The sequence below is a fragment of the Anser anser genome (genome assembly GCF_964211835.1).
Source record: "Anser anser genome assembly, chromosome: 5".
Lineage (NCBI taxonomy): Eukaryota > Metazoa > Chordata > Aves > Anseriformes > Anatidae > Anser > Anser anser.
The window spans coordinates 37,649,287-37,665,499 of record NC_139725.1 but is presented as its reverse complement, the minus strand read 5'-3'; the positions used below and the strand labels follow the sequence as shown (position 1 = coordinate 37,665,499).

Genomic DNA, 16,213 nt, shown 5'->3' with positions numbered 1-16,213 from the left:
GCAAGCATTTATTGTCTGGATTTCCCTTTGATGTTAATTGGCATAGACCCACTCAAATTCACAGAGGCTTTTCTGCCAGCTGTGGGAACGGCTGCTGCCTTTGGAAGGTGTGGGGTTTCACTTTAGGCCCCCGTACTGCACATTGCCCGCTCCATGGCGCTGCCGGGCAGCGAGCACACCCCACCGCAAAGGCAATTACATGCTGGGTGCTCCCTCAAAGCAGATCTGGGTGCTGCGGAAGACGCTCATTGAGCACAGCTTATGAAAACGGTGTCTTGGCTGCAAATAGAGGCAGGACACATACTTACTGGAAGCAGAAGTCTTAAGGAAACTAAGGGAAACATGATGAGCAAGCAAGGAGCCCCATGCCTTTCGGAGTAGGAGAGCACTAAGCCAGCAGCAGGCCCACACTGGTGGTACACATGAGGAGACCCCCCACAGATTACCTCAGCAGCCTGCCTCCAGAGCTGCTGAACTTTTGTACAGCTGGCAAAAGGAAAATCGGCTGGGCAGGCAGCTGTACAGGCACCAGAGGTCAACTTATTCTGCAAGTTCTGCACACTGTGCTAGAAATGGAGTAAATACCTACATTTTCTCCTCCTGTGCATTTGGAGTGCGGTCAGACTTCTAAAACAAAGGATTTGTTTTATCACTCATCACGAACTTCAGCTTCAGTATTTAAATGCTGTAACAGAGAGCATTTTCTAAGCTTCTTTCTACACATATTTGAGGTGGTTTTGGCTCTAATTAATTTGGAACAGGGCAGGGAGTTCAGCAATTTTCCTCTTCTCTCTCACATCCCTGCGTCCCACTTTACTTTTAAAGTGGTAGGGCCCATCTAAATCAAGGCACCAGGAGATGAAGAAAGAAAAATATCTAACTGAATTACAGACCGCTGACAGAGCATTTCATCACCACAATCGCGTGCTCAACACTTTTCAGAATTCATAACGTGAGTGGCCATGCAAATCTGTGGTCATTGCAACAGCTGAAGGGGAAAAACATTACACACACACACAGACAAAAAGCAGAATTCCGTTCACCCGCTGAATCTGCTCACTGAGGAGTTTCCACAGCATGCTCGTGCTTTGCCTGGCCACAGCACATTCTTATTCTCTTTAGCACATTTATTCTCAGGACAGCTTTGTGAAGTAGGGCGTTACTTCTGGGAAAGTTACGTTACTTAGTTGCTACTCTTACTATCAGGAAAGCCCAGGAGCATGCAGGAAGCCTGTAAAAGCTCAAGGAACCGAAACATATCTTTGTAGTTAGAGCTAACACCATTAAAACTGTATCGTGCTTCTCATAATGCAAGATCAAAAGCTGCCTCCCTCTTCCCCATCCCTTCCAGCACATGGATGTGCAGCTGCATCTGTGCATCCCTACAGAGGCAGCTGCACAGCCTAAGCCTTTTAGCAGCAGTCTCCTGTTTATGCATATTTTATGGGTCCAGCATTTCCATGTTTTTTACATATATACATATATAAATGTGTGCGTGACCTCAATGTTTAAAGAGAGCTTCCTGATTTTGGGGGACAGCTATTTTATATGCAACCCTTCACACGTAGTTTGAGCACAAGGGGTAGCACGACAGTGTCACTTCCATAGTTCTAACTTTTCTAGCACGGCATGATTATAAAGAGCATGTATAGAAAAAAAAAAAAAACAGTGAAACAGTCTGAGTTCCTCTGGTTATTTTTTTCTACCTCAATCTAAACAGTCCCTGATTGAGGGTACTGTTCTGTCACCTCCAGAAACAGAGAAATCCATGGGCAATTCTAAGCAAAGAACTGCAATATGCACCAGAAAGCATGCATCAGTCCTAAAGTTGAAAAATACAGCCTGCAGAGAATAACACAAAAAAACTATTTCCCCACGTGTCGTTCACACCTGTGAGAAGATGCCCTCTCTTGCAGCAGGCAGGTCAGGAGGCACCACATCCTTGCTGAAAAGGGGAAGGGAGAGGGCAGAGCATGGAAGGAGAGACAAGATCAATGGATGGTGTTTCAGTAAGCCCTTGCGTGAAGGGTGAACAAGGGGTAGGAAAGGCTCAGTGCTCAGCTCCTGATGGCTTCACACAATCCTGCTCCGGGTGCAGGCCACAATGAGCAAGGATGGTGCCAGCTGGACTTTTTGTGCCACAGAGTAGCTGCACAGCTACCTGTAATAAACACCTTCTGTGTGTGCTGTCCTGTGATTTATCATGACAAACACCCAGATTACCCATTAATACAGAAAACAAGACTAAGCAATGCACAAATTAAAAAATCGTGTTGCTCAGAACTCACTTTGATCCAAATGAAGCAACTTTGCACGTCTAATACTGCAGCTTTTGGCCTTGAGTATTATTGACAGGAAAACTGAATTTGAACTGAACTGCCTGAGTTTTTATTTCTACACACAAACACCCAAAATCAGTTTGACACTGCAGTATAGAGTCAGTGCCCTCTGGCTGGCAGTCCTGTTACCATCTGTAACGAACATAACATCTTAAAACATAAATATTTTATGTTGGAACAGCAAATACAGTCTGAAAGGAAGAAGGTAGTTGTGGAAAGTGACATCAGAAAAGGAAAGAGTCAATGTGGGCCTCTCCAACGTGGGCTTTCATGGAATTATGAGCATTAATTACCCTGCCTGCCTCACCTGCCACCAAAGCACACCCCAAGAGGCAGGAGGCCCATGGGGAAGCCCAGTACTGAGCAAGGACAGAGGTCTCCAAGGCAGAGAGTGCTGCCCTGGGACCCTGCAAATTCATTTTCCAGCTCAGTTCCAGATTTTTGCCCCACCCTTGACAAAACTCCTAACTGCACCAGGGAGGAAATATGTATAAATAAATTAACAATTTTAATAAACAGCTGTTCCAGCATAAATACCCTGTCACATCCCATTTTCTGCTTGTAGAAACAAACTTTACCCGTGCTTCCTCTGCTGCACTTGGGCTAATTTATCATACATTATTCACGTTGCTTCGTATTGGTGTTTAATTATTCACAACTCCCTCCACCCTCGCCCCCTTTCTCCCTCCACTTGCGTGAGGATCAGTCCATACCATTCACCAGCGAAAGCCCTCGCACCAACAAAGACGAGGCTGGGCACGATACACTTTGACCAGAAAATCCCAAACCCCGTATCTCACTCACGGACTAGCTTGGTTCACACCTCAGCGCTCCCTGATGGGACTCAGGAGCCATCTCAGCGTCCCCTGCCCTACCCCTGGCCGCCCAATGCTCGCTGAGGGGACACGCGGAGGAAAATGGCCGCCGGGGGAACGCGCCGCTGGGCGCCATTAGGGCCAGCTGTCCCCTCGTGTTTTTCTTTAAAAGCTGCAGCACTCTCCTCCTTTTAATAACACCGTCCCTCGGGACCGGCCGACGGCTGCAGGATAGTGCCCAGCGATGGAGAGAGCGGGGCGGATCGCAGCGATGGGCGCCCGCACGTGAGGTGCGAGGCTGTGAGGGCAGACCGCAGCTCTGAGGAGAGGCGACGCGCGCGCGAAGCGCGAGCGCTACCTCAGCTGCCCCGCCTCAGGGGGCGGCCGAGGCTGACGGGGGGGGGGGGCGGGTACAGGGGAAGTCGGCTGAGGAAAAGGCAGAAAGTGAGGAAAAAGATGGAGAAACGGGAGAGAAAGGGCTCCGCGGGCGCTTGTTCTTTTATCTTTCCTTAGGTTTATGGTGTTTCTCCGTTGTTTATTTATCATTTTTTAACCTGTTGTATGTGGGGAAGATCTGTGTGTTACTCCCTTCAGCACGCGCTCTCAAATTGCTCCACATCTCTGTACCTCAAGGTGAGCTCCCTCAGGGCAGCAAATACACCTCCATTTCCCCAGTAGCACCTGTGCTACGTTTAATCCACTGTTTCAGGGTACTCTCTGGTATAATCATGTACAATGCTGTTGTGAGACAGTATTTTAAGAGTCATTTTCATCTGTTAGTGCCACAGGGGTGTTGTTTTGATGCAACTGCCACTAAGCTGAAAATGAGAGGCTTTTTCCCCTTATGTATGCATTCAGGAGAAAGCTTTAAAAAAGCACCAGCCCCTATACGATTGCAGGCTGATCAGAGGGGGCACAGTGCCAGAGTAGGGGTCTTTCTTTATCTCCTTGCTAGGTACAGGGCTGTATTCAGCAAAGTCCTCAAGCATGTGTGCTTAAATATTTAGTGGCCTTCTGCCTTCAGAAAGGTTATTCACACGTGCTTTAATTCACCTTTGTGCTCAACAGTATCATGCATAAGGACCATGAAGCTTTCCTTAGAAGAAAACCTTTGATGCTAGTCTGCTTCCGAGTCAGCTCCCCAGATTTCAAGACCATAGGCACAACTGAAGCCAAGAATGGTAAGAAGATTATTACTGGTTTCTGTAGTTGAAGTACTAGATACCACTGCATGCGTTTCATTCCAAGTCCCATTTCCAAACAGCCAAAACAGGCTGTGGTGGTGGTGGTTCTTTTTAAAAGCTACAGCATTCTCCTCCTCCTAGTAACACTGACATACTGTTGTGTACAAGAGGTATAAATCTGCTGGCCCTGCTTCCTCACCTCTGCTGTATAGCGATTCCACTCAGCACAGAATGCCTCAGTCAGCATCACCAGCAAATGCATCATGTATGATGTGCTTTTTTAACTTTTAAGGCTTCCCCTCCAGCTTGTATAACGTTATGCAGCTGATTTCTTGAATTCCTACATGCAAAAATCAATCTGTTTGTTCTGAAGCCACAGAGTTTTCATCTGCTGCCAGAGGGGGATCCATCTGGGTGCCATGACTTCCCTCCTTTGAAACGAGCTCCCCGTGTGCCCGCTAGCAGGCGGCAGTCCCACAGCCGCATTCAGGGGCTCTGCCTGCTTTTGCTTTACCAGTGGAGCAGGGAGGATTGGAGATGGAAGGCATCCTCAGGCAGAGGCCAGGGCCAGGTTTTCATCCCTGGGGTGAGGCTGGCAGGTACAAGGGCCATTCCTGACAGAAGGGCAGGTGCCTCCTTGCAGGGCTTAGCCCATTTTAAGCACCCAGCTGCTGCAGAAAGGCATAGACTTCCTGTGTATTGTACATGCCTGCCATACACAGCCTCTGTTGCATGTTCAGGGTGGTGCTTGGCACCGCTTAGGCGATGGAATGCCACCCTGCATCTGCTGCTTGCCTCACCAGAGAAGCAGATGAGCCCCAGATACTCACAAAACCTCCTTTTGATTACAAGTCAGCTTACAGAGGAGGGATTTGCACAGGTATAGTAAGACCTTAATCACTTAATCAGAGTTTTCTGTGTTTGCTTCCTGCCTTTGCTGTGGAGTAACTTAGGAGAAGGTGGCATTTCAGTCAACTGTATGAATTCCTTTGGGTTTTCCTGTCTGTTACAGCCCTGTTGTATCTCCTGATTTTTTGTGCTGTGGCTGTGCTTAGTGTGGGAGGTCCTGGGCTGCTTCTGGGGACCAGCCTTTGCCAGGGAGGCAGAGCCCTGCCAGCTCCTTGGGAAGGCTGGCAGGCATCACAGTGAGATCCAGCTCTATCAACTTTGGCTTCTTGACCAGGCCCCTCAGTCGCTTTTATATAACAAGAACCAGATCAAAAAGCCAGGCAAGACACGGATGATTGATTTACCCCAAATCTCTTTCCCCCCCACTGGCAGATTTTAGCACAGGTCCTCCCAGCCTGGCCACCCTCATGCCTGCTGCCCGTGACCTCGCAGAGCTCTCACCCCTACCTTATTTTTCAGTCTCATCATTGAGGCTATTTATTGCTGTAATTAAGTCGATTGATTTCCCCCATATGTGAATACTGAACCATCCTGAGACTATCACTTCAAAGAACTTTTGTCAGATTTGTCACCAATAATTAAACTGTCTCCACCTAAGCAGACTGTGCTTTTGATCAAGAATATGCAGTTTCCTCCTGACTGTGGGCCAAGGAAAGCCATGATTTGATCACAGTGCTGGCAGATATCCTAGCGAGCAAAGGAAGCTCACTTTGTTATGCTTAGCAGCTCCTGCCTTTCAATCATGGGAAATTATCATTTGACTATTAGTGTGAAAGAATTTTCCTTGCACGCCAGCAAAGTTAAAAGGCTACAGTCAGCTTTGAGTATGATGCCTTCCTTGTGGAGGGTGATGAGAGACTTGTACTTATCTCACTTTCCTGTTTGCCTGCTCATTTTTGGTACAATCCCAAATTATTAAGATGATATATTAGTTGCAGTAGAATTATTTAACTGTGTTAAATATATTTATTTCCCTTTTCTATGGTGTGATGCAAGAACAGGAGGCACCACAGCCTCCCTTCTGCAAACATTTGCACTGCACACCTGCAATAAAACATGCAGGTTTTTTCCACTACAGTCCCTCAGCACCAGCACAGCAGAAACAGGCTTTGCTTCCCCCAGCCCATGGGAAAGCGATTCAGCACCGCAATGTGGCTGCTGGCAAAGGTGTCAGTTCATTTTGCTAGTCTTCTTTGTAGTATTTTAATGGTGACTGTGTGTGTTCTTTGTTTTTTTTTCCACAATGCAGAAATTCATTGCTCAGGCTATGAATCACCTACAAACCTGTCTGATTTTATTCCCATTCTACCTGTTTTGCTGAAAGAAACTACTTGTGAATATTTTGGGGAAAAAAAAAAAAGTTTAACTCTATTGTAAAAAAAATAAATCTAAAAAGTCCAGAAAATGGTAGACAATTGCAAATTCTGTTTGGTAGGGTGACCATGGTCATCACACTGCCATCTCGTGCTCCACTCAGCTAGTAGTTCTATTCATCTGGTCACGCTGTGGAATGTAAAGTCTCACCAGGATGGGTCTTTCCCTCCTCAGTGGCTCTGTCCCCCCGCCCAGAAAGCAGCCAGCTCGACTCCCAAATAGGCACTCTGCCTTTTCTGAAATAAACTGAATAGCCAAGACCTTGGGAGTTGAAGTGTCTGCTAAGTGAAAGAACAATTCAGCGAAAAACTGCAATAGCGTCTTTTCTCTGAGTGCTGTGAGAGCAGCCTCTGCAGACCAGGGTGCTTGTTGTGTCTTCACATAGATTCTGGCTCTACCTAGTAAAAGCACTTACAATTTACTTTGTGCAATAAATTATGACTGTAGTCATGTTTTATCTGTAATGAATTGCCTGTATTCTACAGAATAATACCTCTCTACATCAAACCTCTCCTAACATCGGTTAAAGCCAGTGACTTTCAAAGAGCCTTAAGGCTCTGGTTTGGAAAAAACACTATGCCTCCCTCAAACTGACTTGTAAAATTTCATCCTGTGCAGCCATGCATGCCTACAACACAGTGGAATAACTTGGCTAGATGGAAAAAACAAACACCAAAAAAAACCAACTCTCTGATTTCTCTCTACGAAATAGAAGGTTGAGGACCTAAATACATGTGACAGATGGCTCAGTACAGTGCTCTTCAGGAAAAAGCATGTATTTTCTACAGCTGCTTAGAATAACATCCTAATATAAATCTATATATAAGAGAAAGCTGTCTTATATGTGCTGACCTATTTCAATATCAAATTCTGCATAAAGGAGAGTTATCAGCATTACTACAATTTGTGTCCAGTTCTAGATAACAACTCAGGTTACCATCTGCAGAAAGCTTAAATGCATGTTACTGACTGACATCTATGTATTTTCAGATTCCCTGGTCTATGACTCACCGTGTTCTAGCTTCACATTTAATTTTGTTTCTTAAAAAAAAAGCATGCCCAGTTTGTCCAGGCCACGTTCAAGCTGTTTGCTCTGGGCGTGCCTCTTCCTTCTCTGTCTGACTTGGAAGAGGAGGGGAGCAGGGTTCCATGTGTGACTGGAATTGGTGCTTTCTTTGGATTTTTCAGGATTTCAGTCCCCTTGACTACAAAATGTTTTAAATAAACTGAAATGGCATATAATCTTAAATCCTAATTGAAACAATCAATGTTCATCTTCATTTGGAAATTGTTTTAAAAACATCCAAATGGTGAAAAAATAAAATGGAAAGAAATTCCCAAGAAAGCTTTTTTACAGGCACTGTGGAACTGTTCAAAGCTTTGTCTGATGGCATTTTTTTTAAAGGCAATGCTTTCTAAAAACCTAAAAAGCTCATTTTCAAAATACCAAGTTGCAGCATCAGTGGCAATGCTGGCACTGAGCTTGACGAATGAAAATATTCACTACAACTAACACTGTGAAACCTATTTTGCTGGCATCCCAGTCATGTTTTAGGAGATCGCATGTGGAAGAAGAACAATTCAATAGCTTTAGGCTTGGCTTATTATTAAACTACAACGATTTTAAAGGCTTCACTGATCCTTCACTGTTCAGAAATTTTTCTCGGTATTTTGGTAAGTGGCCTACGAGTGGCCTCCAGCGCTCAGCTTTCCTCCTGCACATGCCTAGCTGGGCTGTCACCGTCCGTGCTGGGAGCATCACTTGGGCCAGGACTAGCACCCGAGAACTGTTTGGCCCCAGGAGACCCTGCCCAGAGCAGATCTTCCCCGGGCCTGATGCTGAATTACGAGCATGGGACGTTTGGATGTGAAATGTTATTTCTTGTTCTGATTTATTCCCCATTGAAAGGGAGACATTGTACGGGTTTGTAAGCAGCTAGGTAGATTTAGATGTGTCTTTCAGTAGATTTAGCACATTTGCTGAAGCTCCCTTACATATCTCCATTATAGCTGTGCTTGTAAAAAAATAATACAATAAAAAGAATCTGCCACTAGAGCTTTGCCTTGACATCTCACTGTGTTTCAGGTTGGAGACAGAAGAAGCCGAAGGAACTCAGCAGATGTTGCCGGATGCTTTAAAAGGTGCATTTAAAGCCTCCCCGAGGAGCTATGTAAGAAAAGGCATGGAAGAATCATGGTTAGTGTTACACACATGCACATAAACAGATCCATTAACTGAAATAGCCTTTTAACTGTTATCCTTATTGACCAGTACAAGCAAGCACATCATTGTTTCCTGTCTTTATTGATATATCTGCACTGTCTTCAGCAATCCTATAAATCTGTTATTGCTGGGAACAGCTGCAGAGCAGACTGATAAGGAAAGGAAATGAGCATAGCTGATAATCCAGAATAACCAGCTCCAGACTGGTCCGACCAGAGCCATTACACCTTGGACTAGGCACACCATCAGAAAATGTCTAGGCATTGCCAAGACTAGAGTGTAAAAGCAACTTCTCAAGGAAGCAAAGGCTTGTTTGACATAGTCACCAGCTGCATTGTCAGGCTATTGCTGAACTTACTGTTTCTGAAATGCGCCATCTAACCAGGTGTACATCTCTACAGACAAGCATGCTGCATCTGGCTGAACCGCTAACGTGAGCCAGGGCTGGTAGGGATGGGCTTTGCACCTACAGCATGGGGAGAAGGAAGGGGAAACAGCACATGGGGTGGAGGGAGGTTATCGGCATCTGGGAAGCAAAAGGGGAAAGTGAGCAGCTTGGCAGCAGCAGCTTTCCCTGGGAAGAACGATGGTATCGTGTGCCACCTGGAGGCTGAAAACAGAAATAAACAGAATATATTGTACAGTTCCAGCCATCACTTTTTAGGTGGACACATACCTTAATCAGAGCAGATGTTAGATCAGCCTTTACCACAGAGCCTGTTTTCCTTCTGTAATGCATTCCCAGCACTGGAAATACCACATGAAACAACTGTCAATCAAAAACAAGTCCAGAAATCTCTTACACCTTTTCTTAAAATTTCAGCACACGTCTTCTTGCCCATCCTGCTCTCCATCAAAACAGGGACAGAAGCATGGCAGTGTGTGAGAGCACTGTCTCTCTAGCACATGGCAATGTGCTTGCAGTCTTCTCACAAGCACTATTAAAACATTAGGGATGTCCACAAAACACTAGAATTATGTCCAGAACATCACTCCAGAGAATCTGGCTCTTCCCCCGTCACTTGGAAAGCTGAAGGTAGGATGTGAGTTAAAGGAACTCACTTTGATCAAATTAGACTACCATTTCTTCGTGAGGGGGGCTCAGTTGTTAGCTTTGCTTCTGGCTGTTGGTGGATGTTATCTACTAGCTTAAAATGAAAGAAAACTGGGAAAAGGTACCTGGATGAATAAATGCGGTGAAGTAAGCAACAAGGACAAAAAAAAGAACAGGCCTGGATCCTGAACCTTTTTCTTCACATCTAGGAAACGGGCTGACAGGGGCTCCCAGCTTCTTCCCCTTGTGAGACATACAAACAGCCCCTTCCCTTCTGCCAGCAAAGCAAGCAGAAAGCAGCTCCTCCTGGTGCTTTCCAGGCAGGTTTTGCGCTTCATTTACCTCCACCTGCACAGGCAGGAGGCTGGCATGGGCAGAGTTTTTTTTCCCAACACAAAAGGAGGGAGAATGGAACAGCACAGCACTGAGGTGACAACGTTTGGCACCAACTCCACAAACATTTCTGCAAATTGCCGAAAACAAAACCATTTAAAGTCAGAGGTTTCAACAACAGGAGGTTTCTTTGGTTGTGTGATGACTGAAAAGGACTCCCTGAGCAGTGCCACAGTAATTGAAAAAGAAAAAAACTAACTTCTCTGGTGGATATGAGAAGTGGGAGAACACTGTACCTACCTCAGAAGTGAGTAAACTGTTGCTCTCTCTTTGCTCCTCATTCTGCCCATGGACAAAAGCAATTGTATTTACTTTTTTTTTTTTTTCTCCCCTAGATCACCCAGAAGCTTTTAAGGCCTAGCAGCTTTCCAGCACTAAGATTTTTCTTTTTGCTTGAGAAAGGCATAGTGTGCAAAATTCTCCAGTGTTTTTCCCTTCCAAGCCCCCATTTTTTACTCCCATTCTGCAAGAACATCCACATCTGTTCATCTCCAAACTCCATTTGCTGCCTGGTAACACCCAGCCAGGAAGGGCATGGAAGAGCAGCAGCATTTCTGACTGCATCCCATTTATCAAATAAAGAACAGGACAAAAACATTACATTCTTCTCTCTGACCTCCAGTTCTTTAGTCTCAAAGGCAGTAAAACTAATAAATGATAAGACCAGGTACAAAATTTGATTTCCAGATACACTGGCTTAACTCTACCCACCTGAACAGGCTACTAACAGCTGGTAAGACTGAATAAACCCCTGCCTGCAAGAAATGTCTGCAAAATCAAGCTGAAAAAAGATGGGTTTTCATTGTAGTCAGCAGACACAGAAGTGATTTCAAGAACTGTAGCAGCAAACATTATATATTAGAGGTATATTGCTCAGTTACTCCAAGCTGCAGTTGTACAGTGAGGATGCACTTATGCTGTCCTGCTTTGGGTTACCATGCAAGAGACATTTTCTGCCAGATGAAACTTCTGTCATCCAGTCAGGCATAGCTATGTAATAAATGTGAACAGTTTGTTAAAACAGATTCATCATACTATTAGACAGTCATTTATTAGCAATATTTATGAAGTGACAGGAGCTTCTATGGTAATTCACCACCGTTTAAAACCTGTACATGGCTGAAACAGTAACAGTGGTATTTTGGGATCTGTGAGAATGCATAACTCTAGGTAGCTTTCCACATGCCCCATGGTCTCTAAGGGCAGCCAGAACAGTTTGAAGTATTTGAATTTCAGTAAACCAAACAACAAGCCTATGTGATATATGGTAAAAAGTGAGGAATCTTGCTCCCTAAAAGCCTCCCTGAAACTTATTGCCCATGGCAATGGTAGTCAGCTGCAGTGGAAGAGTACAAGACAATCACTTTGCTCGTATCTCACCACTCAGTCATTTCAGAAATTGCAGTAGTGTTACCATGGAGGATCACAAGATTTTACAGTAAATGTCAGCACCCTGGGATGAACTGGGGAGCTGCTGAGTGCCAGAATCACTCTCTGGGCATGTGATCTTCCTGGGGAGTGATTTGGATGATGCTGACCAGGTATAGAGACTGAGAATTTTGATAGAAATGGACTTAATTGAGGTATTTTGTATGCATCTACAGTCAGGTAAACTGTAATCAAGAAGTCAGTTATCACAAAGATATTTTTTGTAAGCATCCTTTTCTTTGCTTTCCATCATGACAACAGAACATCCCATTCAAGGGCTGAAAAAGTACTCACTCTTGTTTTTCTAGAAGTATTCAAGTCCTAGAAACAGCAGCCCTCACCCATGGCTATTTCAGTGAGTAGAAATCTTCTGACAGAGCTCGGATTAAGGTACTGTTCCTTTAACTGGTGCAAGCTCTTTGTTTAGAGAAACGTCACGTCCTGGTCCTGCCATGCAAGTCTCAATGTCAGAGTAACAACCTTTAGGGAGCCGTGACTGTAACACAAATCATCTCATAATCCACCTTAAAGGGTTGGAACCCACTTTCATTGCACATTTTAAAGCCTTTCTAAATGAAACAGGTATTTTGGCAAATTAATTTTAATTCAAAAGAAGCTGAAAAGAAAACCCTAAGAAAGGAAACGACAAAGTGCTCTAGGATGATGCTTTTTAATTGTTACTTTTATATTTTTAAAAACAAATCAATTAAAAACATTATAGACGTGCTGAAATTTCCTGTACAACAAATAAGAAAACAATAAAATTTGTACATCATATCAAGATATTTAACTAACAGTCACTTATTTGAAACGCATCAACTTTTCCCTTCTTAAGCAGGCCCCAAATGGGAAGAAGTGTAAAACAGAAATGCAGGAGATGTCATTGCCACACAGTAGAGCTTTGAGCCTGGACAGTAAATCAGTTTAGATGAGCAACAGCAAGAGAAAACACTGAATGAAGAGAGAGATCTCAGCAATTATAACACAGCGAACATCAGAATGCAGGGAAAAAATATTTGCCAGGATTCAAGTCACATTGGCCAAAAAGGATCCACAAGAGAACCCTAGTTACCTGTAATCCCGTTCTTCCTGAATAGATATCCTATGAAGCATGGCCTACTTACTCACAGGGACAATAGAGCCAACTTCATTTAAAGCATTTTAAGCCTTACCAACCTTTTCCACCTAACCCTGGGATCATTTAGTTCAAACTTCTGTCTCTTCTCACAATGATTCAGTGCTGGGAAATCACAGAAGTGTTGAAGTGGATACAATGGTATTAAAAATGGATATTCATTAGATGCTGACACAAGGGAGACTTTGGCACCTGCTTCCAACGTCAGAAGAATGGGACAGATACTTTTGTTTTCTGCAAGAAAAGGTGGTTGGGCAGAAACACTACGCTAGCTGGTTCTGATGTTCCACTGCAATATAATGCAAACGCACAATCTAAAGTAGAAGATTCATCTCCCTCTCCTCTGTGCTGTATAAAACAAGGACTTCTGAAGCAACAGAGCATTCATTCACCACCCTAAGGCAGCATGTTCCTGCAGGACCTGGAATAAGGAATGCTGGTTCTGTGCTCTGCACTTAGAAGACTGAAAGGAAGAAAAAATAACATGACTGTAAGGGGCAGGCCTTTCTTCCTCCCAGTTCCTTTGGAATGGTTCTGTTTGGTCCCAGTGGTTTACTTCTGTTTGTCATCTGACAGCAGCTTAGGAAGAATGCTGGGTGAGATCAACTATGTGGACTGCCATTTTGGATGGAGTTGGGCAGGATCACTAACCTCATGCATTAGGTTTAGAGGTTTTTTTGTTTTCTTTTTGTGTGTATGTGTACTGATTTAAAAAAAAATCAGAGAAAGAAAAAATATTCAAGAACCCACAAGTGGCTGCTACAAAAAAATAAAAAACTGAAGCACTTTGTGGTTTGTCCTCCAGTTTTGCTCACCTAGCACACCACAATTTCACACTGGGTGTAAAAAATTCCTCTGGTTATCTGTAAATTTACAGTTGTACACCAGGAATTCCTGCATTTTCTTCTGCTAACAGTGGATTCTGCGAGGTCGCCAGGTTCCACTGTAATACCACATATACTCCTAATATATGTAGCTATTTTTGACAACTCTGCTAAAACAAACAAACAAACAAACAAACAAAAAGCAGCAGAACTTCAGGGACTCTGGTTATTAAACCTTCACAAGATTTTCACCACTTTAGAGCTATTCTATAGCATTATTCATAAACTTCATATTCCTTTGCAATGCAACCAGTGCAATGATCCGAAGACCAAAAAACAACACACCCCCAAACTACTTCAGAAGTCCTTCATTGGTAATGCCTTCACAAGTCTAGCAGTTATGTACCAGCAAAATCCAATCAAATCCTTGGCTTGCAAAATCAGCAAACTAGGGGTTTTCTGCTTGTTTGTTCTGTTTTTAAAAGGACCAGTTAAAATAACAGCAGCAGTACATTGCAAACAATTACAAAACAATTACATTAGATCAATGAGATGCAGGCAGGTAAGATATGTCTCAGTTTTGAACGGCTAAATCAACCGAGAAGTTGGTCTTTACAGCAGAACTTTGTGCAATTTGTTTTGGTAGAAACAGTAAAGCCAGTCAATCTGTTTGGGAGTGCTTGGACACTTGGAACCTTAGTTCAACATTTTCACAGATTTATACGTTTGAGGAAAAACAACAACGATAAAAAGACACCAACCTGAGTAAAACTCTATTAGAATAGAGTGATCATTATTCAGTAAATCATATATTGCACCTTTAAATAAATCATTATAAATTTTATAAAAACAGGAATATCAGCCAGGAACAGGGAGGAGCTATTCTCTCCTTCATACACACCCACACACGCCCCCGCGCACACATTCACATACTCGCTCAGTTTTTCACTATAGTTAAAGCTTGGAGTGACACACCACACTCCTTTTCCTCTAGCAGAGGCACCGAAACATTAAGGCAGGGGATATTCATGGTGAAATGCAAAAACAAAGCTCACCTCCAAACTTCTGGAGAGTCCTGCCAACAGTGCAACTACAGTTAGGTTTGACATAAGCCTTATTTAAAAATCTGTGTTCTCATTAAGAGTTTCAGTACAAAAATAGAATCTCTGCTGGTTTTTTTTTCTAGAGTAGCAACTAGAAAAGGCACAATTTCCAAGTACAAATGTCCGTTTGGAGGAGGTGTTTGTACTCCTGTTTTAAATAAAAAGGAACACTCAGGGAAAAAAAAAGATCACAGAGGCACATATCTATTAGCTAAGTAACCAGATACAGTAGATAAAATATGTTCCTGAAACTTATAATTAAATATATTAAAACAGCCCACAAGCCTGGTGTCTGTAAATGAAATCATATAAAATTGTAATAAAAAGCTTGTGTTATTATTTTAATATTGAAATTCTAGTTCATTGTTCGTACTGTAAATGCTATTTCACCTATCAGTACTGTTAAATTCCCAAGAAAAAGCAAAAATTCCTCTGTTAACTTTAAGTATTTTCTTTTTATAACAATCCTTGGCTCCTGCCAGCACTGTTTTTGTCCTGTAGATCACATCTTCATATAAGGACAAAATTGGAGAAACCAAATGTAAGACACTGCACACAATCCCGGAAAACATACGTAGAACGTCTCCCTTTCTTATGAGCAGACAACACCTCTTGGAGACACTGCGTTCCTTCCAGGCTATGCATGGTAGCCGTTAGCTTTCCCAAAGCCTGGCTCAGGTGTGAAATTTTCATAGATTGCCATTGCTGTTGTGTTTTGGTAAATAAGATCTGTTTTCTTGTCTTTCTGGGATCTAATAATATCCATGACACACTGGTTTAGGAAGACGTACTGGTCCTGATGGGAGAAAAAGAAGAAAGGATATTAAGAGAATTCTAGCAAATACCTAATTTTGGAAGTAGTTCTGCTTCTGAATGTAAGTTTCAGTTTTTGGAAGTACTGCACTGAATGTTTTCACACACAACCATTTTATTTATTTTAGAAGTTGTATGTATATAGAAAGTTGGACTAGAGAGGACCTCATGATGTCATGTGGACCCTCAGTAAAAAAACAGGATCGAATTTACTGTGTTGCCTAACATCCTCTTAAAAGACTTTCATGATGGAGATTTTACAGCCTTTTCCGGATCAGCTTGAGTTAATCCACATGCTTTTTCAGATGAAAGCAGTACTTCCAGCAGGAACGCCTGTGTTCCTGCAGAATACAAAAGATGCACGCAGAGACCTCTTGACTGAAGGTAATTCTGGCTTGTGGCTATAAAGATAAAACTCACATGGGTTGAACAAGCTTAAAAGTAATTTTTTCAAGATTTAATTCTTTCTACCTGCAAATGCTAGTCCAACAAATTACCCTCGAAAGTGATTGCTTGGATATACTACAAAACCCTTAGCTGCAAATACTTTTGTAGGAAGAAATAGGGCAGGAAGCAGGGAAGTTTAATTAGAGGGTGATTTCAGATTGCTCTGTAAAA

At 43.1% G+C, this 16,213-nt stretch overlaps 2 protein-coding genes and 1 long non-coding RNA gene across 11 annotated transcripts in view; 1 reads left to right on the top strand and 2 right to left on the bottom strand.

Annotated features, from left to right (window-relative positions):
- The window catches only part of OSBPL5 (oxysterol binding protein like 5), a 174,996-nt gene extending 171,721 nt beyond the window's left edge, over positions 1 to 3,275 (bottom strand). Inside the window, exon 1 of the mRNA XM_083838999.1 lies at positions 3,144 to 3,275. The gene's annotated coding sequence lies outside the window, so the exon portion shown is untranslated. The remainder of the gene's footprint in view (positions 1 to 3,143) is intronic.
- A 278-nt stretch (positions 3,276 to 3,553) lies between these two features.
- On the top strand, positions 3,554 to 15,013 carry LOC310900713. 2 transcript variants are annotated; one of them, XR_014585344.1, is made up of 4 exons: positions 3,554 to 3,787; positions 4,223 to 4,335; positions 8,708 to 8,818; positions 10,628 to 15,013. It is a non-coding gene; the product is annotated as an uncharacterized lncRNA (long non-coding RNA). The 2 variants fall into 2 exon arrangements; XR_014585345.1 differs by lacking the exon at positions 10,628 to 15,013 and having other exon boundaries at positions 3,560 to 3,787; positions 8,708 to 9,662.
- The window catches only part of LOC310900682 (receptor-type tyrosine-protein phosphatase eta-like), a 124,159-nt gene continuing 120,320 nt past the window's right edge, over positions 12,375 to 16,213 (bottom strand). For all 8 annotated transcript variants that reach the window (XM_083838986.1, XM_083838987.1, XM_083838984.1 and 5 more), the window contains one exon: positions 12,375 to 15,578. In XM_083838986.1, coding sequence (XP_083695112.1) covers positions 15,420 to 15,578 — 159 coding nt within the window. In that variant the 3' untranslated portion in view covers positions 12,375 to 15,419. The remainder of the gene's footprint in view (positions 15,579 to 16,213) is intronic.